At 37.7% G+C, this 27683-nt stretch overlaps 2 protein-coding genes across 4 annotated transcripts in view; both read left to right on the plus strand.

The window, feature by feature from the left end:
- Positions 1-10270, plus strand: part of LOC111610910 (olfactomedin-like protein 3A) — a 13503-nt gene extending 3233 nt beyond the window's left edge. Inside the window, exons 6-8 of the mRNA XM_023345982.1 lie at positions 7900-7954; positions 8600-8738; positions 10184-10270. Coding sequence (XP_023201750.1) covers positions 7900-7954; positions 8600-8738; positions 10184-10270 — 281 coding nt within the window. The remainder of the gene's footprint in view (positions 1-7899; positions 7955-8599; positions 8739-10183) is intronic.
- Positions 1-27683, plus strand: part of LOC102219596 (neuroligin-2-like) — a 291900-nt gene that overhangs the window by 119532 nt on the left and 144685 nt on the right. For all 3 annotated transcript variants that reach the window (XM_023346421.1, XM_023346423.1, XM_023346422.1), the window contains exon 3: positions 24350-25126. In XM_023346421.1, the coding sequence (XP_023202189.1) occupies positions 24553-25126 (574 nt within the window). In that variant the 5' untranslated portion in view covers positions 24350-24552. The remainder of the gene's footprint in view (positions 1-24349; positions 25127-27683) is intronic.

Consider the following 27683-nt stretch of genomic DNA (forward strand, 5'->3'; position numbering starts at 1 on the left):
TCAGTGTTTCAGCTGTTTTACAGTTTTCTGGAAGTTTGTTCCAAATTTGTGGTGCATAGATGCTGAAAGCTGCTTCTCCTCATTTGGTTCTGGTTCTGGGGATGCAGAGCAGAACCAGAAGACCTGAGAGGTCTGGAAGGTTGATATAACAACAGCAGATCTTTAATGTATTGTGGTGCTGAGCCGTTCAGTGATTTATAAACTAACAACAGTATTTTAAAGTCTATTCTTTGAGCTACAGGGAGCCAGTGGAGGGACTTTAAAACTGGTGTTATGTGCTCTATCTTCCTGGTTTTAGTGAGAATGCGAGCATTATTATTATATTTTAATAAAATCTTTGAGAAAACACTTTAATTCGGCCTTTTATGTCAACTGAAACTTGATTTATAACTACTTTGTTCACCGATTTATCTCTGGTTCAAATTGTTTCCCAGTCCATCAGGTTGTCAGTTTGAACCGTGCAGCAGAAAACAGGAGTCAAAGTTTACAGTTAGCACCTAGCTCTGGCCTTAAGGGACAGTTATTCTTGTCGGAGGCTGTAAAGATTACGAGTTCATGAGCAGCGGGATTTGTCCTCTCCTTGTGGTCAAAGGCCTTAGCAATCACATGCTAAGAGGTCGAAACGCACACCGACGCCAAGATTTAGGAGAAAAGTAGATGAGTATTGAGCGTGGAATATAGCTCTGAGAAAATTGCACCCAGGGGAGAGCGAAAAGGAAAAAGAAAAAAAAAGAGAAGCGGGGAGCGAGGCCAAAACAAAGGAGGGCTGCCAAAAACAAAGGCAGCTCGCAAAAATGACAAAGAAAAATGGATGAAAACAAAGAGCTGGGGCTCGGCTTTGAAGGAACGAGTTTATGGTCATGCTTTGCTTTCGTCCTTCATCCATCTCATTCAAATTACGGCATATGGGGATCAAACAGGCTGCGCTGTCTTATACATATTTTATGACGCTGTGCAGAGGAAGTGAGGGAAAGCTAACAAAAACTGTGCTGGGGAGGAAGAAGTGAAAAACAAACAACTCTAACCTACTTTTTTCTCGCTAATTTCGCTGCATGTTTGCATGGAGCTGCTTTCCCAGATAGATTGGAGAGTAATTGATGCTTAGGAACAGCAAGCAATGACCTAAAAAAAAAGGAACAATTGGGGACATGCATGCACAAACTGACACCTACACTGCAAAAACACAAAAGTAAATTGGTCTAATGCAGTTCAAATAAGATAAAACTAACTTACAAGTAACTTTTCAACAAGATTTAAGTCAATAATTCCTTAAAAACTGACAGATTATTTCACAAAGCTAAATAATCTATAACAATAATCTATTTAAAGTCAATATTAAAGAGTTATTACCTTAAAACAAGCTCTTATATCTTGCTGAAAAGTTACTTGTAAGGTAATTTTGTCTTATTTCAAGAGAACTAATGTATTTGCAATAGATGATGCCAAAATACTTGGTAAGATTTTGTGTTTTTGCAGCACAGTAGCTGCTGCTGTTCCATGTTTCTGTGTCAAATGTAGTAAAATCTCATCAGATCCATGGCCGCTCTCTCCATTCAGCTTCCACTCGTTCTGTTTATTGTTTTTACTTTTCAAGTCGTAAATACACTTTTGCAGCTTTTAAACCCCCAGGTTGCAATTTTTTTGTTTTTGTCCTCCTTGATTTTTGTAAATCCTAAGTCGCATTGTAAAAATACAACATGTTACCAAGTATTTTTGGTCTAGTTTCTAGTGCAAATATCTTAGTATTCTTGAAATCAGACAAAACTAATTTACAAGTAACTTTTCAAAAAGATGTAGGAGCTTGTTTTACGTCACTAATTCCTTAATATTGATGAAAAGGTTATAGTTACACTGGCAGATTATTTCACTTACAGCAAGAAAATTTTCCTATGTTATAGGTAAAATAATATACCATGTTAATGTTTTATTAATTAAATATTTACTTAAAACAAGCTCCTATATGTTGCTAAAAAATTACTTGTAAGTTATTTTTGTCCTACTTCATGTATTTGATATTTGCCCTAGAAACTGAAACAAAAATACTTAGTAATATTGTGTGTTTTTGCAGTTTGTTTATATTTTTGGATCCACAAAATCTTTTGTCTATTTTTTTAGTACAAAAATATCTCAGTACTCTTGAAATAAGACAAACCTAACTTAAAAATAACTCTCCAGCAAGATATAGAAGCTTGTTTTAATTCAATAATTTCTTAATATTGATGGAAAATTACTAGTTCCATTCGTAGTAGGAACTAGTCAAAGATCCTTGGTAAGAGTTTGTGTTTTTGCAGTGCAGCTGAGTGAGTTACTTGGGGGCAAACAGAGGAATTAAAAAAGGAGCCAGTAAAAAAGAGAGAGGATGCAGTGGCAGCATTTGGTATCCCGCTGTGTTGCACCAAACACGCCGCTCAGACTGAAGCTCAGCCGCCGCGGAGGAAAGACGACCGACAGGAACAGATTATAGGAGGCGCAGATTCAGAGGAGAAGACGGAGGGAGGAAGTGTCAGAAAGCAGGAAGAGGAGAGGAAAAAGTCTGGAGATAGGAGCAGAACGGATTGAAACGACGTTTTGCCTGTGAGGCCTGGAGAAGATGAAGATGAAGATGATGATGCAGGAGCCTCGGTTTGCAGACCTGATTCAGTCATTCTGCTCTGTAGGTGTGAATGTTCAAACCTCTTCCTCATCAGGTGGAGGATTGTGGTTTGCCAGACACAGCAGCTGCGATTTCTTTAACAATATAAACAAAACTTTCGAAAAAAACCCAACACAATTTCGTAATTGCGGAGTTTCCATTAGAGAAGAAATTATATTGAAATCGCACATGAATAAGTGTCTTGATAGATAGATAGATAGATAGATAGATAGATAGATAGATAGATAGATAGCATTTATTGTCATTGAACAGGATTCAACGAAATTTCTATTGCAACTCCCGTGCAAAAAGTCAAATATATACAATAAATAAAATAAACAACCACACAATAATAATAATAACAATATATACAACTAAAATTAACCAAAGGCACTCAACCACACCAAAGAAGTAGCAGCAGGTCCAATTATGGCAAAGTGAAGATGGGGGTGGGGGATATGTATGTGTGACTGCGAGGTTTATGCGATAAGTCATTTAAAAACTACAGCGTAATCATCCTCTTGCCACTTCCTGTCATCTTCTTCTTCGTGGTTTGCGGCAGCGGAAACATCCGGTTGATGTTCATGTGTCGTGTGTGAAGAGAAAAAAGTGTTTCCATTCAAGTTTAGAGAATGAAACCAAATTTGTTACAGCCATAAAGCTTTCACTAGGATGTTTCTATCAAGGAATTTTCTTTTCCAAATGTCCAATTGTGCAATTATACGACCAGTGGAAACTCCAGTGACAGAGAGAGTAATTCTGAAATTATGTTTATCAATAAATATGTTTTGGTTGATTTTCCAGCATTAACTTCAAACTACAGTCCTGATTTATTTTCTCCTTTGCACTGATCACAGTTTTAGTGACTGAATATCTGATAACATTTTGAGTTTTTGCAGCTTATTTTTCTTCTTTAAGTCTTCCTCTTTGCTCTCTAATCTCCTGTTGCTACTCAACAATTTTCAAACATTAGAAAAATTTTAGTTTTCTGCTTTATTTTTACATGTAGCCACGATCTGCTAAACTGCAAAGGACGGAAATTCAACAGTGAGGATTTTCTTACGAAGAAAACAATTTTACGATGATGAGTTACTGCATTGAACAAACACCTTATTTTGTGACGATTTCTCGTTGTTTTCATCGCTGCGACAAAGAAATCCTTTGTTATTGTGCTGATTATATTTAAGAGCACTATGCAGCTCGCTTCCTGTTGTAAAACAAACTCTGCTCCTCTAGATGAGTTCAGTTGTGGATTAAAGGACCTGGATGAATATTCATTTCTCACACATGAGTCGCCACAGGCGGATCTGCAGCAGAGAGGTGAATGCATTCAGACGCTGCAGCTTGTTATTTCCGCTGATTATAATTAGAAGAATATTCTCACCCTGGCCTTTCTTTTTATGCGAACCACAGAAGGAAGCAGGACAGTTTTCAATATTGCAGGGAAATTAACTAATTTAGGCCATCGTGTTTGGGAAGCAGACAGTCAAACATGTCGGCTGCTCCAGTGACTCTCTGACCATCTGTGTGGGACGACGGGATCAAGATGGCGCCTGGCCAAGCGCGCTGTCGTCCTCTCTGTCTCACACACCCGGTGTGTATGCATCGCTCCCACTCGAGCTTCACAGCTGATCATTAACAGTCAGATGAGAGTAATTTTGTTTGCCAGCATCATGTCCTTGTAAGATCTTTGGTAACCTGATTTCAAGCATCCCAGAGTCTCATAAGGTATCGTTAGCGATCATGCAACCATGAAGGCACGACTCTGACTGCTCTCCGTTTGTTGATTAACGGGCTTCCTAAAGGCGTTTTGGTAACACTTTATATGAAGAAGTGTGCAGAAGACTGACATAATACTGTCATAAACATGAGATAATATCTTTCAGGAACAAAATGGAGTCTTTATGAGTGGCTGTGACTGTTGTAATGAAGTGTCCTTTGGTAAAAAATGTCATTTTTAATGTAAAGTTGACACTTTTAATGGACTTTTAATTCAAGTTTTCATTCAACTTTGCAATAACAGTTAAATTATTTACTGAAAAAAATGCAAAATTTATACTTTTAATGCAAGTTTTAATGTATGTTTGCGTTACATGGACGTTATTTACAAAAAAATGCAAAGTTGATACTTTTAAAACATTTTTAATGCAAGTTTTAATGCAACGCTGCATTTAAAGTGTCATTATTTACTGAAAAAAAATGCAATATTGATACTTTTAACTTTTAACATTTAAATGCCTTTGGCGCCATCCTCCCCATCGGTGTTTGATTTACATCATCATTATTTACCAAAAAATGCAAAGTTAACACTTTTAAATCTTTTTAATGTAAGTTTTAATGCAACTTCATCACCACAGTCATAGCCATTCATGCATATTCATGAGTAGTAAGAGGTATTTGGTTTTTTAATCAATAAAAGACAGCAGGTCAATCGTTTCCACTACACCAACACAACCCACGTAATGAACTGTTTTGTTTTTATTTTAAAGACAAGGTTTTTACTCTCCTGGTTCGTGTATGTTTCCATGACGATCCAGTTGTCTGTGAGGGGCAGATTAATTATCAAACGTCAACACAGCTTATCCCGTTGCTAGTGCTTTGTTGATTGAAAAAGACAGAAAAACCTCCTTGGTATTTCTCTGAGCAATTGCTGGAGCAAAGCAAGTACATTTCCGTTCATTAAGGAAAAGAAAACTAACACGAAATATAACCTGAGAAAATCAAAACACCTCAGAGCCTCAGATAAATCTTCCTTTGATGCTGTATAAGAGCACCAACAGTCAGAAACAGTTGTATTGATTGAATTCCTCCAGAATAGACACTGGAGCAGCAGAGGAACAACCTGAGCCGTACTTGTTGCGTGATCGCTCTCCAGAAGCAAGTTCAGATAAAACTTTCTAATTAGTCTGTTGACATCTTGATATCTGCTCCTTCTGGAGACACGGCCAGAAAACTGCTGATTTATTTCAGTTTGCACAACCTGCCTGCCTTCACCTGATCCATGAATCAATGTGATCCGTTTCCCGTCTGACTGTAAACGGAGTCAAAGAGCCTCTCTGCCGCTTGTCCCCCGTTCGCCCTCGGTTCCCCTCAGCGACGTTCGCTTGCTCGCTTCGACCCCATTCGACCCCACAGCGTTGGAGGTTTCTGTGCCTCGCGTTGCCTTTGGCGCCATCCTCCCCGTCGGTGTCCTACTCACCCAGTTTAAAACTGACCCTCTGTTTATCCTCTGTAGGTTTTGGTCTGGATCTGAGTTACATTACTGCAGTTTAGTGAATCCTTGCCCGGAGCGCTGGCCCGATCTGACTCTGTGCATTTATATTATAAAATATTTTGTTTTAGAAGCTTGGACAGCAGAAACAAGCTCGGTCCAGTGAGCTTTATTGCTGTTTATGCACCGCTGTACTGAAATCTAAATGTTTTTGTTTTTGTGTCTCCAGCCCATAATTTAATATTCATTTTATCATATTGAATGAAACTAAAGTTCCTACACAGTTTGGAAAAGTGTGGAAATCTGTATTTATAAGTTTATCTCCAGACTATATCATGCAAAGGAGTTTTAGGGGATTGCATAATATGCCCTAATACTCCCCCAAAAATATAAATAAATAAAATAAAAAATCTTATTTTTTTATTTTAATAAAATAATAAAAAAGTAAATTATGTCATTAAAATAATAAAATTACTAGAATAAAGTCGTAATATTGCAACTTTATTACCAAAGTATTATGAATATATTCTCAAAGCATCTAATATTAATTCGACTTTATTCTTGAACTGTTATGACTGTTCTAATGTTATAACATCTTTATTCTTATATTTCAGCTTTACCCTCTCATTATACTACAACTTTATTCTCGTATTATTTATACTTTATTCTCATAATTTTTCAGTTTAATTTAATAATATTATAACTTTATTCTCGTGATTTCATTTTTTAAAGGTTTTCATTTTTTCCAAGTCTGACCCAATACTCTGTCGATTTCCTGTTAGACAACCTACAACAGTGATCTGTTCTTTAACCGATGCTAATAAGTGAATCACATGATGTTTGTGTAACCTCGATAATCGTGATCGGATTCTAGCTCAGTTCAAATCAGTTCTGCGTTGTCTGAATAAGGGCCAGGAGACAGAATGAGATGAAACAATGTTTATCTGTACGGAACAGAATATGGACTGATCAGGAATCAGGTTCATCACAGCACCTTACGAGGAATAGCATGTCATGTTAGCATCAAGCTAACATAACATTTTACCAGAGCGTTAAACTCAGTGAACCTACCTCGCGCCCATTTCTCATGAACTGGCAACGAGATGTCTGTGTTCACTATATTTAACACTGCCAACCACCAGGAGGGGGTGCTGTTTCACCCATTACACATGAACCCAAACTTGGAAGTAATGGGTGACCGGGTTCTATTATGACTTGGTCAAACAGAAATGACTGGCCAAGGCTGGAGATCACTTTAGTGAAATTTATTAAGCTTTTCTTCAGGTGAACGAAGATGGCAGGTGCAGAATATATACAAAGGACGTCCAAGGCAGGTTAAAATCAGACAAACAGCAGAACCTTCATTGTAAGAGTCCATCACCTTCAGCGTGACTTCTCAGGAGTCTAGCCACAGACTTTCCCACAGAAAGTCCAAACAAGCAAAAAAAAACAACAAAAAAAAAACCTAAGCAATTACTTCTAACTCAAATAAACTCTTAAAGTATACAGAATAATAATAATAGAAAAATTAATAAATAAATAAATTGGTAAACAAAAATACAATACTCAATTTAATAGAAAACACTCAGTACGTTCTGATGACATCACTACGTCATCACGTGACTCCCTCCCGGCGCGACACAATCCGGAAACAACCCTACTTGAAAATAGCACCGGGAAAATGTTTAAAGCTGAAAATAACGGGTTAGGATGAATGTTAACTGTAGCAGGAACACCGCGTGTGCACCCACGATGAACCACATCAGTTTAAACTGCAACAAAAAGTAAGTTAGCGATTGTGTACGTGTGTGCTGGCGTGCTCGCATGCTGACACGGACTCGATAATTAAGTCCCAGTCCCATTATGTGACGGCTCCTCTGTCACATAATGACAAGTTTTAATTCTATACAACATTAACTATGTTACATTTGCTAATTAATCAGTTCTATTAAAGTTTCTAAATGCAACTGAATCTAATGTGTGTTACAGTTATAGATGTTAGTACTGTAATGTAACCAGATGCATACGCTTCCGAATCTCATTCTATGCTGTGCAGATGCTCTGTCTGCGCTGATGAAGATTCACATGCCTCATTATGTCAAATGCTTGAAGTGGGTGGAACTGTTTGGGAAGCTTATTGATGTTTTGAGAAAAAAATAACAAATTCTTTCCTTACACAATTCAATTTCACCCTATTTATTCTCTTTAGATGCATAGAAATAGGTTTTTATACAAGTCAGCATAAAAATGTGTATGTCAAGAATATTTATTCGGTAGACGGTTCAAACAGATTAACTTTCACCTCCTGAGAAAACACATGGATTAAGCATCAGTAAAAGATTTGCAACTGGGATAATTATTGGAATAGAAGTCATTTTTAAATTTAATTATCTGAACACATCAACTTTTTGATGACTGCATCTATTGAGAGCAGCTCACATCAGACGCTCGCTCTTCTGAGCATCACAGCGTTTGATAGCGTCCTTCTCCTGTGAAGTTCAGCGTCCTTCATTCGCGAGCGAATCTTAGGAAAGTTTCTGATCAGACGCACAGAAGCCCCTTTAATATAAAACCCATTTCATCCTCCTCTAATTAGAGCTGCTCCAAAAGTCTCTTAAAGGTTTTAAAACTCTCCCGCGTGCCGCGCAGTAACCTACATTACCCTGATCCAAGGTCAAAACCACTTAGGAGACGGTAAAATGTTGATATATGGAATGCATTTAACCGTGGCGCTTAATGGCGGCATGTTTATGCAGCTCTGATGCTGCGGCGGCGTCCACCGACCCGCTGAAGGTCTGTGCGCCCTCAGGGCCGCGCCGTGTCTTCCTCCGCCTGTCCCGAACGCTCCCATTGGACCAGATGTTGGGTCAGAACGCGAGCTTGTCCTCAAACGAGGTGAGGAGGGAGATTTATGGCTGGTGATTTATCAGGAAGCAGGAAGTAATCAGAGCAAGACGACTGAGAGGAGAGTCTGCGCCAGTTCACGTGTTACACTGCAAAAAGCACAAAGGCTTACCAAGTAATAATTGGTTTCTAGTGCAAATATCTTAGTTGACCCTGTGGCAATAAGCAATTAGTCAATTAATCATATGATAAATTAAAATCAGGCGATTTCTTTTTCTTTTTTTGAAGGACAGTTTTGTTTACAGACTCTTCATAATCCATTTATTTATTTATTGTGTTTGATTGATATATTTTTGTTTTGGATATTTAAAATATCTTCCAGTTTCAGTATGAAGTGGAACTGGAAGATAATTTACTAAATTACAGTTTATTGGTCTTTGAAAAGCTGAACTTTATGCCATTGTCAATATATTATTTGGAAATGGTCTCAAAACAGCAATATAATAATTTAGCGCAATAATTATTTTAGTACGCTTGAAATTAACTCACTTACAAGTAACTTTTCAGCAAGATGCAGGACATTGTTTAAAGTCAATAATCCCTTAATATTGATAAAAAAGTACTTGTTGCACTGATAGTTTATTTCACTTACAAGCACAAACCTTTTTCCTATGTCACAAGAGAAATAATCTGCCAATAGAATAAAAGCTTTTTCACCAATATTAAGGAATTATTGACATAAAACAAACTCCTGTATGTTGCTGACAGGTTACTTGTAAGTCAGTTTTGTTTTTATCTAAGTGTACTGAGATTTTTGCGCTAGAGACTAGACTAAAAATACTTGGTAAGATTTTGTGCTTCTGCAGTGTTCGAGAAACATCAGAAAAATTAAAGGGGTAGTATTATGTAAAATCAACTTTTTTGTTGTACATCTTGACATAATGACTACATACCTCTGAATGTTTGAGAAACCCCTTAATCTCCATGGCAACTGCTCAGCAGTGGACCTAGCCCCGCCTACAAGGACGCAGCTCCTCCTCAGAGCTGCAGTTTTCAAGCTTCCAACTGCACAACTCGGCTCCTTCAGACTAGCCAGCAGCAATTAGCAAACACCTGGCTGAACTGCTTAAAAGCTGAGCTCATTACAGGAGCTGGTTCTCAGTGATACAAAAACATTGTTGAAGGGTTAATAGAGGAGCAATGTGATGACTTCCTGAAGACGGAGTTTCAGAAAGATCAGGAGATTCTTAAAGAGACAGAGACCCAATTTCTAGATGTTAAATTTTGCAGTCAAATTTAATTTGTTTTTCATAGATATATAGCATTTTTACAACAACTGAAGGTAACATAGTTACTTGATTGTGTCTAGAAAACACGTACTGCCTCTTTAAGAGACAATAAAGACTGGATACGCTTGCCGCCAGACAAGGTGATGGAGCTACTTGGCAGGCTGCTGTCAGCCTGTGATTAATCTACCACCGTGTGCGTCTAATTAGCGCCCGTACCGCTCCGAGTTCCTTGGCGTCCGCCGCACAGACGCTCTGACCCACGCTGAAAGCTCGGCGCAAATTAAAGCCCTGTAAATATTTGCTTTTAACTGTTGCAGACACATTGTTTCCAATTTTACGCTTCATTGGTCCACAACCCCAACATCCCTTCCTTCGCTCAGAAACACACTTGTAGAATCGCACTTTCAGCTTTGCTGCCTGCGTCCGGTCAGTGAATCCACTGACAGCACCTCCTCCGTCTAGACCACCTTCTGTCCGTCCCATTGAGCCTCTACTGTAGCTGGCAGTGTATCAGCCCATTGTCTCCACCGTCACATCAGTCTGGTTTAATATAGACTGAATGGAGTCTGAGGAAGGAGAGACAACAATGGACAATGCATGGAGATAGACACATGGTTGGCTTGCAGGGATGCTGCAGCGCAGAAGAAATGTTTGCTTTTTTTGGTTCCTGATGCAATAAAGTTGCAGGAATGAAGTGAATGCAGGCCCTACATTTGACCTACATACCTGTGCATGGACATTCATCAAACAGACATTGTTAATGCACCAAACCTGCAGTTGGATCTCTTAAAAAACAAGCAAGTACTGCTTGTCCTGTAGCTGTTTATAGAGCAATGATGCTTCACCTCTAGAGTTTGAAGGTCAGTTCGTACAAACGGGTAACATCTAGTTGCTTTTAGGATGTTTTCACACAGTATTCCAAGGTCAAAAGTTGCAACATTTGTTACATTTTCAGCTGCTGTGGTTCTCTTTCACACTGCACTATGTCAAACAAACAAAACTAGAGGAAAAACATGTTCCCCTCCTCACCTGTGGGGGTGCTGCACCAAGAACCACTGAAGGAAACGACATGAAAAATCTCTGAGGAAGACACAGAGCGCAACTTCCTTTTTCATGAATGTAAACAAAAATGCAGTGATTTGAGTGGTTGTAGGATTTCTTGTTTTTTCTCTTTCTAGCGCTAGACTCATGTTTGTTTTGGTTGTATTTACCCAGAATGCCCTGCACCACAGTCCACTTCGTGCTTTTGGGGCGGTCTTTGATCCGTTTGCATTCAAACCGTGTCAGAATTCACTTTAGCCGAACAGAAACCGCGGTTTGTAGACGGACCAGAGTTTGCCTTTTTGCACCATAAAACAATATTAGGAACTCAGTACACAGAAAAACACTTCTCCCAAAAAAGCTGGTATGATTTTAATTTTAATTTCCCATGTGTCGCATTTATTTCAACCTTCTGTCTGTTGAGGTTAAAGTCTGTCACCATTTGAAGATCAGAAAAGTGAGCATAAAATGAAGAAAATAAACCATAAGACCAAAACTGAGGGATGATGGATGCAAAAACCTTCAAATAGCTGTTGCACTGTTTGTTTTGTTATTTTATAAGTGCTTTGACCTTTGCCAGAGAAAACCAAATCTGTATTTGTTGTGAAGGTTATTCTCAAGCCAGAAAAAAATAGAAAGAAAATAAAAAGCAGCTTTTACTATTTTCAGAGCAAATCCTGGACGCCCTGCAGAGCCCATGGAGAGCAGTAAAAACCAGAACAGCTGTTGGTAACTGATAGCAGATTACACAGATAAGGAGAGTTTATCTCTGTGGCTTTGGAAATAAAAATATAGCAATGCTGCTTTCCTCTGAAATTTAATAAAACTTGTGAAACCGTGTTGGAATATTTTACGATATTCGGAAAAACGAGGGAGCTCTGCAGCGTACATGCAAATATTCGAAGCATTACTTTCATTTTAGCGTATGTCCTCCCTTCAGCTTTGGATCTGTTGAGCTCAGCTCTGACTTTAATAACTTCTGTCTCAGGTTGACACACGCAGAGCGATAAATAATAGGAGAAAAAAGCCTGAGATTGACAGCAGCCTGAGCAAAACTGACCTGGCCGCCGGCTCTTTTCTATTCACAGCCCACACAGAATCTGTCAGCTGGATGGAAAACATACAAACACAAGTCTGCCAAACACGGCCAATAATGGAGCATCTGCTGAGATCAAACTGATTCTTTTTACTGCGCCGCCGTTGTTGAATCGCTCGCCGTCGACCCGACTTTAGCCTTAGAGTTACTTTGCACTCAGGACGCCAGAAATTATGTCATAAAGCTGCAGACTGAGAGTAAATCCCACATTTTTACAGATTTGTAATTAAAAAGAGGCACAAATTGTCACAGGAGCAGATATATTATTCTAAAATGTTCTTTTTCTTTGTGATGCTGACTTTGACTCTCAACCTGACAACCTGTTTACTTTAAATCAGGGGTGTCAAAACAAATGTCCATTTTGGGTCATATCGTAAATCTGAATGTTCTTAAAGGGCCGGTTGTACCAGAATGCATTGATAAAACCCATTAAGATGTTAAAATATCCATAAATAGCTTTTTGTTTCAGCTTTCAATAAGTGTGTCTTAAAATTAAACAATTTTGAACATCTTTTTACACTGACTTTGGTTGTTTAGTGTTTTTTGCATTCAAAATCACAGATTTTGTGGTGCTAATTTAAAAATAGCACCACAATGTCTGATGTTACTGTATGATGTTAAATCTGAATTTTTGTTACTCGCTGTATCGATCGTGGACTATAATTTGACACGAGAGAGGCTGAGGCAGTAGTGACTTAAACGAAACGTTTTTGATCAATTTTGAGAAAAACTTGCAGTAAAATCAGGAAAAATGTGGATATTTGTTAATTTTGTGTGAATTTTGTGAAAAAACTGGAGGGACTTCTTGATGTGATTTCTAGTCTAGAAGGCTACATGAAAAGCTACAGTGGGCCATGAGTTTGGCATGTGTGCTTTACACTGAATGTGTTTTTACTAGTCAGGTAGAGGCTGGAAACAATTACAGAGGGGATTATTGCAGCTGCTGGATTTGGACCGTTCCTAGCAAGCCTTGCAGCCAAAAGGTGAATGGATGTGATTGTGATGCTAATTTCACCAAAGAAATAAAACATTTCAGCCAAAAATAGGTTAAGGTAACATCTGAAATCGAGGCTTGCAGGTGTTTTGTTTTGGCTCGTTCTTCCAGCCAAGGATCCGACAACGGTTGGCACTAACTTTTACTCTGCCCGGCAGCTGCAAGGAGAGAGCTTTACGTCTGTTTTATTTGTGTTTATATCAGACAAGGACTCAGGATTCAAACACTGATTTCATTTAGTATTATTTTGTAAGGGTAAAATGTTGTAGTTTTCGAAATCAACCTGGCATAAAACTGAAAAAATACAAAATTTTGACCACATTAGCCACAATAGCTGCTCAAACAGCCTTCAAATAGTCGCCTCTGAACAAACAGCAAGTCAAACTCTGAAGATGATGAGCATCAGCAGAAAACAACGACAGCTAATGTGATTTTATTGAAGCAAAGCATTTTAAAGGGGACCTATTAGGCAAAATTCACATTTTTCAGATTTTTGTAGTTTTATTTGGGTCTCAACCGCTTCTAAAAACAGCCAAAGAGCTTAAAAAACTTCCAAAACAGTCAAACATCTTTAAGCGATAAGCTACCTTAGTCTCTCAAATATTAAATCACAATATTACATTTTTTTTGGAATAATACGGCTCTTAAAAACAGCACAGGAGCTTAAAAAAATTTCTGTTTTTTTGGTGTTTGGAAAACAAAGGTGTCAAAAACCTCCAGAACGTAACATCACAAATCCACTGCCTGTCACCTAGCAACCCAAGCAGAACTCCTACATGTTTGGTCAGCTGGTTTTACTGTTGTTTGCGCTGTACAGTGGCTGTTGGTTGTGCAGGAGGCTCCACTTTTGCTTTTCAAAGATTTACAGTTGTTTATATACAATACAAAATCTAGAAATAAACCAAGAAATCGAAAACACAATGAAGGAACTATCAATTCTTGAGTCAACAAATCATCGTAACCAAAACATTTCATATCGTTTAGATACACAGAAGAGGCGTAATCTCAATAGTATTTACTATTAATGCTCTCAAAGTGGGTTAAGCTTGTTTTCACATTACATAATAAAGCTGCCCTGCCTTTTGCCTGTCTTAAATGACAACAACAGTGAGACTGATGCTAAAAACTCCTTATAATTTTCATGCTACCTGATAGAAGAGCTGAGACCCAGAACCTTCCACCTTTCCGCCCCTCTTGGCAGCAACATCATAAGTCTGACATCAGGCTCGAAGTTACAATCTGTAGGAGAAAAAATGAACAAGTAATAAATCGTGCAACGTTTTCTCTGCTGAGACTTGTTGTAATTAATGAGGGAGAAAATTGTTCACACGTGTGCGGACGAGGGCGACATTAAAAATAGAAGACCCGCAAAATGAAATTTAATTGTCTGTGCAGCAAATTTCACACTTCTTAAATAGTTTCTGCAGCCAGACGACAAATTTTTAAGACTTTAATTGTTTTGCTCTGGTTGATGATCTGTTCAGGATTGTTCTTTTTCCTGTTATGCAGGCTTTGTGGTTAGTAAGATTGTTTTTCACTCGTTATGGTCTCCTGCAAGTTTCTTGCTGCTTCTTATTGCAGCAGAAACAGAAACAGTGTTGCTGCTAAGGCAGAGTAGTTTAGTAATAATCTAATATAATAATAAGCAGAGTGTTGGAGGGAAGCTGAGAAGAGAAGAAAGTTAAATGGTTTCAGGAGAACATTAAAGGTGATTCAGCAGAAGAGTTTCAAAACTCAGTTTTGATCCTGTTATAAAGTAACTTTGTGTTCTTTTCCAGATTCTTATTTCTTTAAGAAATCATCTACACTAAATATTTGGGGGAATTTACAGAATATTCAGGTCAGGTTTGTACGATCTGTCACAGAAAGGAAAGACTTTAAGCTTCTGTATTTATAAGATAATTTTTTTTTTGAAGCAGGACTCTAAACAAAGAATATTTAGAAATCTAAAATGTACAAATTCAGTCACAGAGCAGATACCAGGTAATAATAATGTTCTAGTAGCTCATCAATGCAAAAAGAAATTAAATAATTAAATAAAAGTAATTAAAAATGTATGTACTGCCTCAAGCCTGATTGGTAATTTGGAGCATTGTTGAGGTATTTTTAATCTATTCTTTTCTTCAGGTTAGAAGAAAAGGTTAGAATAATAAAAGAACACACTAAGGGAACATATTCATGAATTGAGATTATATTACGTAATCTGTCCCACTGATTTCATTTAATGCAAAAAAACAAAAAACAAAAACAGATTTGGATCTTTTAATTTCTTAAATTCATTTTAGCATCTGGCAATATTACATAATGAAATTGTGTATGTATATGGAGGACCAAAACTGACAAAACTTAAAATAAAAGTTGAATGTAGTTATAAATGTTTTGTCTTTCCTTTTTCCTTATGCTTTTCTTTTTCTTTACGCATGCATTTTTGTCAAGAAATGTATTTTATTTTTGCATTTTCCGCACGTTTAAGGAAAAGAAAAAACTAAATATATATAGGAAAAACAAAATATCTACTGTATATTTCTGCTTTTATTTTTAACTATGTCAGGTTTGGTTCTCCATAATTACATAAATAGTCCTTGCACTGCGAAAACATAAAACTCCAGTATTGGAACTAGTTCTTTTAAAATCAATATTTAAGAATTATTGACCTAAAATAAGCTCTCATATTTTCCTGAAAAGCTGTAAGTTAGTTTTGTCTTATTTAAAGCTTACTAAGATATTTTCACCAGAAACCATAGATAAAAAAATAATTGGTAAAATTTTGTGTTTTTGCAGTGAGAAAAACATTTATCTGTCAGAATCGATGGAGAGAAAATTAATCGATTTCAGTTGAAGACCAGCTGATTGGTCCAGCACTGCTGAAGATAATCGTAAATAACTAATCTCGCTCGTCATTCTCGCCGTTTGGGGAATATTTCTGGCAGCAGTAATCAAAAACCGTCTGGCGATGACGACCGGTGACAGAATCCGATAATTGCCCTCACAGAGGTGGGACATTCGTGATCAATATGTGTTGAGTCCCGGCCCAATAGTTTGTCATGTTGTGATCAAAATCTATAATTAGTTTTCTTCTGATGGTAATAATTGTTCAGCAAGATGTAGGAGCTTGTTTTAAGTCAATAATTCCTTAATATTGATGAAAAAGTACGAGTTCACTGGCAGATTATTTCACTTACAACCAGATATTTTTTTATGTAACAAGTGAAATAAACATGCACTTTTTCATCAGTATTAAAGGGGCTGCATTATGCTAAATTCACATTTTGCAAGTATTTGTATTTCAATTTGGTTTCTACTGCTTCTAAAAACAGCCTAAGCACTGAAAAAAAACACTCAGACAATTTTTTGGCAATAAATTAATATTTGGTCTGGAAAACGAGCGTTTCAAAAGCCTCCATATTGTAACGTCTCAAATCAACAGGCCCGGGCCCGTAACCTAGCAACCTAAGCAAGGCCCAGCCCCGTTACCTAGCAACCTAAACTGAGTTCCGGGATATGTGGTCAGCAGGTTTTATATGAAAATGTTCCATTATTGTTGTGTTTCTTATTTTGATTACATTAGACTTGTTCCTGTTTTACTTTAGTTCAGCCCTTTCTCAGTGATTCTAGTCGGTTTGTTTAGTCCTTGCGTAGGAAAATTAAACTAATAATAATCTAGTTCTCCTGTTGTGTATTCTCTCTCGCCCCTTGTGCCATTTTCACTCTCTCCTCTCACACGTGAACCCTGTTAGTCAATCAGCCCGGTCTAATTTTCCAACATTCACTCTCCCAGTATTTATTCACCTTTCTCTCATTCCTACTGTGATTCTTTATTACTTCCCCCGTATTACCCTGCTGGGTTTTTTTGTTGTTGTTTTTGTTTGGCTCTGGCTCCCTGTGTTCCCTGGAGTTTTTATTTTTCTCATTACAACATTCAACACAGTTTATGCTCCCAGTACCTATCTACATTTTGGTTCCACCAACAAACACATCACAGACAGAAAGTACAACACTGGCAGATTATTTAACTTACAACAATAAATGTTTTCACAGGTTATCATTGTAAAAATCAGGAAGGAATTATTGATTTAAAACAAGTTCCTTTTTTAACTTCTGGAATCTTTAAAAGTGTTGTTTTGACTTTAATTTTGAAATAAAATAATAGATTGTCTCATGTAAGTTGTGTGAGTGGTCCTCTTTACTTCCTGCCTGCGCTGCTGCAGGTAAACGCCTATCTCAAACTTGTAAAAGACAAAGTGAATAAAATAATTTGACAAGTATAACTAAAAAATTCTCTGTATATGTTCTTTTACTGATATATAATAATTTTATCCTTGCATCCATGTAAACAGAGCAACATTGTTTCCGTTAGCATACCACACAGATGGCTCTATGCTAGGTGTCAAATGTTTGGCTGTTTGCTCTTTTCATCTTGTTTTTTTCCATGCATCTTAAACTTATTATATATGTGCAAGGATTGAAATGCATGCAGGTAGTTTGCAGGAAGAAATTTGGGATTAAACAAGTTAATCACATTGATTTTTTCCAGATAAAAAACATTGAAGTGTTTGATTGTAACTAAGCTGAAGGAGTATAAATACTTGTGGAAAACAGCGAACAAAACCAGCATGCACAGGTTTAGCAATGAAACTCAGTCGCTGAAGCGAGTCCTATTTCTAGAGAAAATATCTGCAGTAAAGTAGGTCTCTATCATTTTCTTTGTTTTATTCCCAGTGACACAGACGTATAAAAGCCTTTACCAACGGTAAAGAGGCTGATAAAGAAGTGAAAAACTGTAGAGTGGCTCTTATAAAGTTCTCCCTTTAGATTTTAAATCCTGAAATAAGAGGAGGTGGGTGAAGGAAGTGGGGTTTATTGTTCAGTCTTCGGCTGAGCGACCTGTGCGGTCTGCCTGCCTCTCTAACCCCGCTGGGAGGTTGAAGAAAACGTTCTGCTTCCGACATGAATCATGGATGAGTGTGTGCGGGTCTGTGTGTGTGCAATAGCGCCGAGTGTATGAACGCTGCTCTATTTTGGGGGGTAGACCTGTTCCTTTAAAGCTGTTTGTGGGAGTACAATGCAAAAACACAAAATCTCACCAAGTAGTTTTGGTCTAGTTTCTATTTCAAATATCTTTATATACTTGAAATAAGATTAAACTAACTTACAAGAAACTTTTCAGAAAGATGTAAGAGATTGTTTTAATCAAATAATTCCTTAATTTTGAAAATATATGAGTTTCACTGGCAGATTATTTCACTTATAATAGATAGTTTTTCTCTGTTACAAGTGAACAATCTGCCAGTAGAACTTTTCCATCAATATGAAAGGGGTTGTATTAAGCAAAATTCACCTTTTGCCCGTTTTTGTAATTTTTTGAGGGGTATCTACTGCTTCTAAAAATCAGCAAGCCGATTTTTTTGGGCAATAAATAAATGTGTTTTTGTGTCTGGAAAAGGAGCATTTCAAAACATTGTGATGTCACAAATCCTCAGCCCGTCACCGAGCAACCCAAGCAGAGTTCCAACATGTTTGGTCTGCTGGAAAAGACAAGTCTTTTATTGTTGACTTGCCGTCCAGAAACCACTTGCTGCATTCTTGTTGGTTGTGCAGGAGGCTCCAGTTCTGCTTTTCAAAGATGTAAGGTTGTATAATTATGCATCTGTTTGAAGTCATTTTCATGTGTGAGGATAAACGTTGAGTTAGGGGTGGGGGGACGTGGCCAGCAGCTAATTATTTGGATTTAAAGTGACAAAGGCTCAAAATAGGTAAAATCTCATTTTTAGAATGATTTTGTGCAAAGAAAACAATGAACATGTTTTTTTTTGTCCATAGACCTCCGTAACTTGTTCAAGGAAGCAAAATATGTCACCTTTAAGAAATTATTGATTTAAAACAAGCTCCTATCTTGCTGAAAAGCTACTTATAAGTTAGTTTTGCAATAGAAACTAGACCTAAAATAAATTTTTTAAGTGTTGCAGGGGATGACAGTGAAATATCAACCACATTCCCGTTTTTATACCGTTTGTTGCCTCAGCATCACCTTCTCCTCTCCCTCTCTGCTTCATCAATCACTTAAACTCTCCCGCGGCTCACAGCAAAGCTGGACCAATTAAACCTGCTAATTGAGCCAATTAGCAATTAAACACTCAGATGCACCCAGAAACTCTGCAGGTCCTTCCAGGAAGGCTGGAGTCTGCCAGTGTCTTGGCTTCTTACCAGAGATGCTTGCTCAGAAGAAGAGTGCTCTGCTGCCCACTCAGACTGGAGGTGTGATGTTTAAGAGTGAGCGCTTCCACAGCAGCCTCCCGTGGAAGTGGGACTATTAGCCTCCACTTCCCGACACTCTCCAACCCTGGTGTTGCCTTTCCTGAAGGGTTTCCGCCGACCTGAGAGAAGAGACCTGTCTCCTGTCCATCTGCATTTTCACCTTTCATCTGCCGTTTGTCGCCCTCGTTTTTACATTTTTTTTTTTCATCTCTGCCTCTCGGCCTTGCCGTCTCTTTTATGTATGAATGTGTCTGAGTTTCTGTCGGCGACGGGGCTCGGCTCAAAGCAGGCCAGCCTCCAGACTCTCCGCGGTTTAATTAGAGCGTGCGTTGTGCTGCCCTGCTTCTCTGAGAGCATATATGTACATCCACACACACACAGAGAAAGAGAGAAAGGGAGCGTGGGCAGCACAACAAAGTCCGCACTGAGGAGAACAAAGGCAGGCTGCAGTACATTTTCGTCTGAACCCACTGCACCAGAAAGAGACAATGAGCAATTAAAGACGCCGTAGTTTGCATCACAATTAGAACAACCTCAGAGAATCCATACGTTTCCGCGGATTTTCTCCCCTCAAAGATCTTGTTGTACATAAACTATATTGCTACATGAAGCAGCCGCGCTCATTTTATCTGCTCATCAGTCTATAGACTCCAATTATCTGCTGTCTCGCCTCAGGACATCTAACTCTCATACTTTCTCCTCCGAATGGCTTTATTGGCATTGAGAGAGGTAGAGAAAAAAAAGAGAGACAACAAAAACACAGAAGTGCTTCAGCTGGAGCATTAACTCAGTTAATGATGGCCTTAAAATGGATAATTATAGTGATCAAGAGGGAGAGTGTGTAAAAGAGAGGAAGGTGAATTAAAAAAAGAGATAATTATTTTGTTTTCCTGTGTGTTTCCGTGTGTGTATTGGTTTGCATGTGTGCTGTATCATAGCCTACCTGCTGACAGTTTATATCTGGAAAATAAACTAGTTCAGTTTAATCAAGTTAACTAAAGCTTTGAATTAAGTGTAGGGTTTGTAATCAATGAATCGCAAAACCATATATTGACAAAATGAGCAACATTTTTAATTCAAAACTCCTTTTTGTTGCTAAATTATGGAATATAAAGACATATAAGCTGAACAACAAAGATATTTATTATTTTTCATCTGCTATTTAAGTTATTAAACTATCAGATTATTGTAAAGTGCTAATATAGCCATTCAGATTTCAAATATTTCAGGAATCCCTAGTTATTCATGGAACTTGTTTGAAAACGTCTTTAGAAATCTGAAACTTGGACATCTGTGCTGCGCCAACAAATGTTTATTTTATACTAGAATATCTTCACTGATAGTCTAACTCCTATTAGCACAACTTGTACACAACGCTAACCTTTTCCAGCGTTCAAAAATCATTTTTTGAAGCGAAAAACTAATCCTGACCGAGTCAAGAGACGCGGTTTTGTTTTCCATTGCTGTTGATTGTAGGTGCAAATTGTGCGTCAAACAGCAATACGGGCTCCTTCCATATGTAAAAAAGAGAAAATGCAAATAACTGCATTAAAATTCATCTATTAATCTGTGATTAATTAATCAAAAATGAATTAATGTCCCAGCTCTAAAATACATAAATGTAAGACGATAGTTGAACCCCTAAACATTCTGGATTAAGTTCACAGCACGAAACATGAAATAATTCTTGTTCATTCGTCATATTTCATCTGAGAAGAAGTTTATATCATTATTTACTCTTTATCTGTTTAATTCTCTCTTGCTCCCCTCACAAACACAATGAGTGAAGTGAATGGATGAAGTCCAAATGCATCATCTTATTCACACAAATTCCTTTTCTATTGTCAAACAGCTAAATTAATCTGATTTATTACTTTTTATTTCATTTGGAGCTACCATCTACAGAATTCACTTTGTCAATAATGGGGAAAACCATCACAAACACCTGCAAATACTTTCAAACTTCTCTAAATCTGCTGGCCTGTTTTATAATTTAAACACAAATAATGTACCTTAATAAGCATCAATACGCACATTGGAAACCATTTTTCCACTATCGCAGAAGCTAAAATCTTCGACCGTTAACCAAAGTCAGAGGAAGTGGGTTGGTTTTGAAGCCAGAGAGCTGATTCAAACATGATGAAGAAAATATAGAGCAAAAAGATTAGGGTGATGGTAAAGAGGCATTCCAACCTCATCAGCAAAAAGTTACCAAGAAAGGTTTTTCCACTGATCAGTGAGAATGCTATGGATATTTTCTCACATGGTATATTAAATAGAAACATCTTCCCCAAAGTAAAACTCTGTTACGTTCTTCTTATTTTTTTTGAGAGTTTCCTGCCTGAGAAACTTTGTGTTTGTCTACCATATAAAATACTTTGAAGTTTAGCACCACAATGTGACAAAATGTGAAAAAGATCTTTTTACGGGATTGACCCAACCTGGATGACCCTGTTCGGTAGTGTCATGTTCTGCTGGTATAATCTCTGCTGTGCCTCGTCCTTTTATTGACTCCGGTTCTGTTACACGAGGATTTGAAAATTTCCACTTCGGATTAAATGAATGGTTGTACTACGAGTGGGCTCTCATTCATCCGTGGGTCAGTTAAGGCTTACCAAATGCATCCCTGTTCTGCGTTCAGCCAGAAAAATTTCCCCCGCCCCCGCCTGTTATAAGCTGCTTATCGGAGCACATTATTGACCTTTGACCTTACTGGGCAGTGAAAGGATCGCCCTAATCTCCAGCCTCTGCTCTCCGTCCTTTCGTGTCGACTGTACTTTATCTGCAGAAGCAAACCCTAAAGCCTCCAGGAAATTAATAACCGCAAAAAAAAAAAAAAAAAATCCAGGAATCATCAGTAGCCGAGTCGTTAGCTGAGGACTGACGAAGTGGCTCTGGACAGCATTGACTCTCCGTGGAGATTTGCGTGTAATATGGAGGAATGAGCGGCCATGTTAAACACAGATCAACTAGGGAGGATTTGGGCCCGATACAGGTCACACCAGCTTAGGACGGACATGTCCAGATCGTGGTTCAGCAGCAAAATACAGCAGATATGTGGATTTAAAGCGTCACAAAGTCCTGATTGTGTTATAAGGAAAAATAGTCATACACTGTATGGGTTTTTCTTCTGATAATGAAATAAACTGAGTGGATTGGGTATATAAAACACATTATGATTCATACATCTAAATGTACATTTGAAATTTAAGCTGAATCTTGTCAGAAAGCAAAAGTTTGGAAGATATTTTCTGTAATGAATTCAGATGAACACATATTTAGAAATATGTATTTTTATATTATTATTATTATTATTATTATTATGATTATTATTATTATTATTATTATATTTTTTAACTGTAGTGGGAGTAATTTAGTTTTGAAAAAACCCACACCCCGCCTTTTTACATTTTTTTAAAAATAAGATCATTAATTGATCCCACCCAGAAAAAAAATCCTCTAAAATGAATACGATCAATAGTGTAATAAAATGGGTAAAATTATTTCTTTAACTTACGAACCGAAAAGCAAATAAATCAAGCACAGTTTTAGTTTCAGTTTTTGCTTTTGTTGGACATAAAACCAAAATTATCAGTTAAATAATGAATAATAAGTATGTTTAAATTAAAACGCAAGCTTACATCAGACTGATTTTTGTCTAAGTTTGACAAGTCATGCACTAAAAAAATTAACTGGATCTCCAACTTAAAAAATGTAACTAATTTGTTACATGCAATCGAATTAAGTTTATAAAATTGTATTCATTTATGTTGATTATTTGTAACAAATTAACTATTTTTCCTTTTAGTTGCATCACTTGTTTTATTTTTTCAGCGTAGGTGTTTGAATGAGGTTTTATATGTTTTAACGAAACTAGACTAGAACAATTTAATAAGGCATCAACGATCTGTGCTTCAAATCTTAAGCTAACCGAACGAACAGATGAATCGATTAGCCATGCATGACTTCTCTGATGTTATTGATATTGAATTACTGCCATTTTGATTGCAATAAGAGCTTCAGCCCTCATAAAACCCAGGAGGCATCTGTCTTATGAGGGCTACTCTTATGTTCTTAAGCGTTTAAATGAAGATATTTCTGTCTAAATCCAAGCAAACAAAAAAAAATGGTTAATCTCTACATTGAATGGGGCAATATAATAAAGTGAGAAATGAGACGTTTCAAAGGTTGTAAAAAATGGATGTCAACTGATCCTCAACATGTTAATCTCCATGATAAATGTTCCCTTTTGATTGAGCTGCTTAGTGCCGCCTCTAGATTTAGAAAGTCTTTCGTAGTGTCTTTTCTCAGCTTGACAACCGTTAAAATGGGAAAAAACTGAATATATTTTAGTTTCATCTGTGATTTAAAAGGGCAGTTTTAGGTAAAATTGACTTTTTTGAGCTTTACATCACGTTATGATGTTATTATCTCGTCAAAAACATACTTGGAGTTTTGCTTTTATTCGTTCATGAATGTTTGAGAAAACCTTTAGTTGCCATGGCAACCATTCAGCTGTGCAAAACACCTGGGTGGACGTAGCCCCGCCTTCGAGACGCAGCTCCTCCTCTGAGCTGCAGTTTCCAAGCTTCTGAGCTTCCATCTCACAGAGCAGCTCCTTCAGACTAGCCAGCAGCAATTAGCAAACACCTGGTGGATTTCTGCATCAGCGGAGATCATTACATGAGCTACTTCTTAGTGAAACACTGGCAAAAATGTCACTAAAGGGTTAATAGAGGAGACATGTTGTGATGATTTCCTGAAGGCGGAGTTTCAGAAAGAGCAGGAGCTTTTAAAGAAACTGAGGCCCAAATTGAAGGTGTTAAATTACAAAGTCAAATTTCTTTGAAGTCATATTTGATATATAGTATTTTTATAGCAACTGAAGTTAACCTAGTTATTTGACTGTGCTATAAAATGACACTGTAGGCCTGGAAAACACTCTTATCTGCTTTTCTTCCTCCCATTCCTCTGTCTCACTCTGCAGAGTCCTTCATCAATCCAATTATCTGGACAACGGGAGAAGGACAGGCATGGAACGCAACAGAACCATGCCTGGAGAAGTGTTTTGGATCGCCTCTAATCAGTTTCACCACTGACCTGGATCTCATACCGAGGGCCAGACCAACGTCTTACCTTCTGCCTGGCGCTGATTGAAGAGTCCGTCTGATTTTGGTGTTTTATCTTGTTATGGTTTACCCTCTTCACCGCTGGACCGAACTGACAGAACAGACTAGAAGCATGTGGCTGAGCTCTTTGACTCCAGCCATGAACAACCTTCCACTAACTCTGAGTAAACAGAGTCGGCGGGGTTTGTTGTCCAGGACCAGACCCTTCAGGTTCGTGACAGACTGCTGCCTCATGACGGTGCTGAGCCTCGTCTTGTTTTTCAGTCTGGCTTCTTGCCAGAGAATGGACCCTTCGAAGCATCCCATAGTCAGCACCAACTACGGCAAGCTGAGAGGCGTCAAGAAGGACCTGAACAATGAGATTTTAGGCCCGGTGGAGCAGTACCTCGGAGTTCCCTACGCCACGGCGCCCATCGGAGACCGACGGTTTCAGCCGCCGGAGGCGCCGGGGTCCTGGCAGGAGATCCGCAACGCCACCCAGTTTGCCCCAGTTTGCCCTCAGAACGTCCACGGGGTTCTGCCGGAGATTATGCTTCCGGTTTGGTTCACGGATAACCTGGACGTGGCGGCGGGATACATCCAGAACCAGAGCGAGGATTGCCTCTACCTCAACATCTACGTGCCCACAGAGGACGGTAAGTTCGCTCTGTGAAGTGACGGGGTTGGTGGAGAAAAGAACAAATGGGTTTGAGTTACTAAGCATTTACGCTTTAGTTCTTGTGTCTGTGCCTTTCAAGCTTTCCAATCTTACAAAATTCTTATAAATACACAAGGAAATACATTTTTGTCATCAATTTTTCGGTAGAAAAAAGCAGACCTCTCTCTCTTTTTTGGCCTGGAAGATTTTGTATGTTCAAAACTCGTTTGTAGACGAGACATTTTCAGACTTACTTTAAAGGTAGAATATGTACATCTGAAGGCATTATTACCACTTGTTGGTAAATACGGCATTAATATAAATCAAATCAATATAAAATGATATACACTGTTTCAGTAGGATATCACAATGCTAATGCTAATGCTGCATCCGGACAGTAATTGTCTAATTAAATGTTTTTAGCATTTCCTGTCACTTATGTTTGAAGTTTGAATGAAAAAGCTGCTCAAATGAACTGAAACAGGTAAAAATTGCACTATTTTTGTGTTTTTTTAAGTGCATGTTTAAAATAGAAAACATTTCTCCTAACAACTATGATTAGAAAAAGTTCAGTTTCATATCTTCTAAAAATTTCCAATAATTTCTGTGACTTTTACTTTTTTCTTTGACTTACTACTTTTAAGGAGTTGCAGACAAGGTGACAGATTAACCGAAGTCTAATTCTGCAGTTGCTGCACACTGTCAGTCAGCTGGCTGAGGGAAAATTTTCTAATTTTAAGACGAGCAAACGTTGGTTTTTCACCGTGAAAAACAAAAGTGTTCATGCTTATAAAAATTAGCTGTAATTTCTGTCTCACAGTGCATTTAATCAGAAATCATAAGAGCTACGACAATCAGAAGTTTATGGTTGATTTCTGATCTTTGTTTTTCTACAGCTTTGACTTGATTCACATATTTCATATTATTCCAATTTCTCTTTAAGGGTTACAATATGAGATCATTCTGCAAAAGGGTTTTTCTGCCATTTCTGGCATGAGAAATCACCAATAATTCATGCTGTGTGCATTTTGAAAAGCAGGCTTTTAAATAAAGTCAAAATATCTCCATAACAACTTCCACAAAGAAAATGTTTGTTGTCAATGTGTCCTGCTGGAGTTCAGGTTTGGTGAAAGATTGTGTTTTTGAGTTTCTTACTTGCTGGCCATCTGTGAGGATTCAAACTGAAAATAATCCGAAAGGTCTTAATATTCAAGTTCTGTAAAACTTCAGTTGTCTTCATATTTTATTAAACTTTTTCTTGACTGTGTCTATTTGTTTAGGAAAACAACAAGTAGGTAATCTTTTAAAACACGGGGCTTGTTCTCTAAAGGTTTATTGAGTATCTGTTTCATATCAGCATTTTAGATCAATCAGGATAGTCTTTTAGTTTTTGTTTTAGTTTTATTTGAATTTGAGTACAACAGCATTAAAACAAATCCAAAGAAAAGAAAAAACTTAAACTATAGTTAAACTAAAAATAAAAGAAAAAACAGAATACAAAGCAACTTATTTCCACATTTAAGTAATTAGACGAGCTGAAACTGTAATATCTGACTGTGACCTTAAATCAGATGTGCTTCAGTTTTTTTGTTTAAGAGATACTCGAAATAAATATTAATTTCTGCTCAAATGAATCTACATTTTTATAACAAAAGCTTTTATTGTGTTTTTGAGTTGACAATAAATTCAGAAGTGATTGTTAAGTATTAATACAGCTCATACAATAGACTAGGGGTTGAACAACTATATATTTTTTAAGGTCGACTACATCATGATAATAGTCGAGTCGATGTCGACTAGTCGCGGTGACGTCATAGTGACGTAAGCGCAAAAACCCTTCACAACTACTTGGAGGCTTTATTAGCTATTTTCACGGCAAATATTGACCCCCCCCCCCCACACACACACACACTCTCTCCCCTTCTCCTGCTTTTACTAAGTCTATTATGGAGATTCTTCGTGAGCAGCGGGGAAAAGTTTGTTGCACAAAGTCGGGTCTGACTTTTTTTTTCTAAACACCGGCTGATGCTGATGATCTCTGGATAGTTACTATAGGAGTCAAATGATCACACTGACTACATGGTGCTTTTGGAACATCACAAGCCGAACTTGTTATGAACGGATCCCGTTTGGTTACAGCTGAATTCAACGAAACCACCTGCTTCTCCTCCGCCCGATGCGCGGCAGGAAGTTCTGCTGACTCAGCAGATTGAACGATTTAAGATATTTTCTAGTCAACGTCAACATGATAAAAGTCGAGTCGATGTCGAGTTGACTAGTCGTTGTGACGTCATAGCAACGCAAGACGCAAAGCTTTGGAGTAACGTACAGGCTTTATTACCCGTTTTCACGGAAAAATACGGCATTTACACAGAACAGCAACAAGTGAAACAACAAAACATCGGGATAGTTTATGATAAATAACAAGTTGCTGGGAAACCAACATTCAAAAGGAAACGCACATCTTTTAGATGGCATGTAAAAACAATAAAAAGAGGTGGCACGGGGGCGGGGGGGTAAATAAAGTTCACTCGCTGTCAGTATTCTCTTCGCTA

The sequence above is a fragment of the Xiphophorus maculatus genome, chromosome 14 (genome assembly GCF_002775205.1).
Source record: "Xiphophorus maculatus strain JP 163 A chromosome 14, X_maculatus-5.0-male, whole genome shotgun sequence".
Classification (NCBI taxonomy): Eukaryota; Metazoa; Chordata; class Actinopteri; order Cyprinodontiformes; family Poeciliidae; genus Xiphophorus; species Xiphophorus maculatus.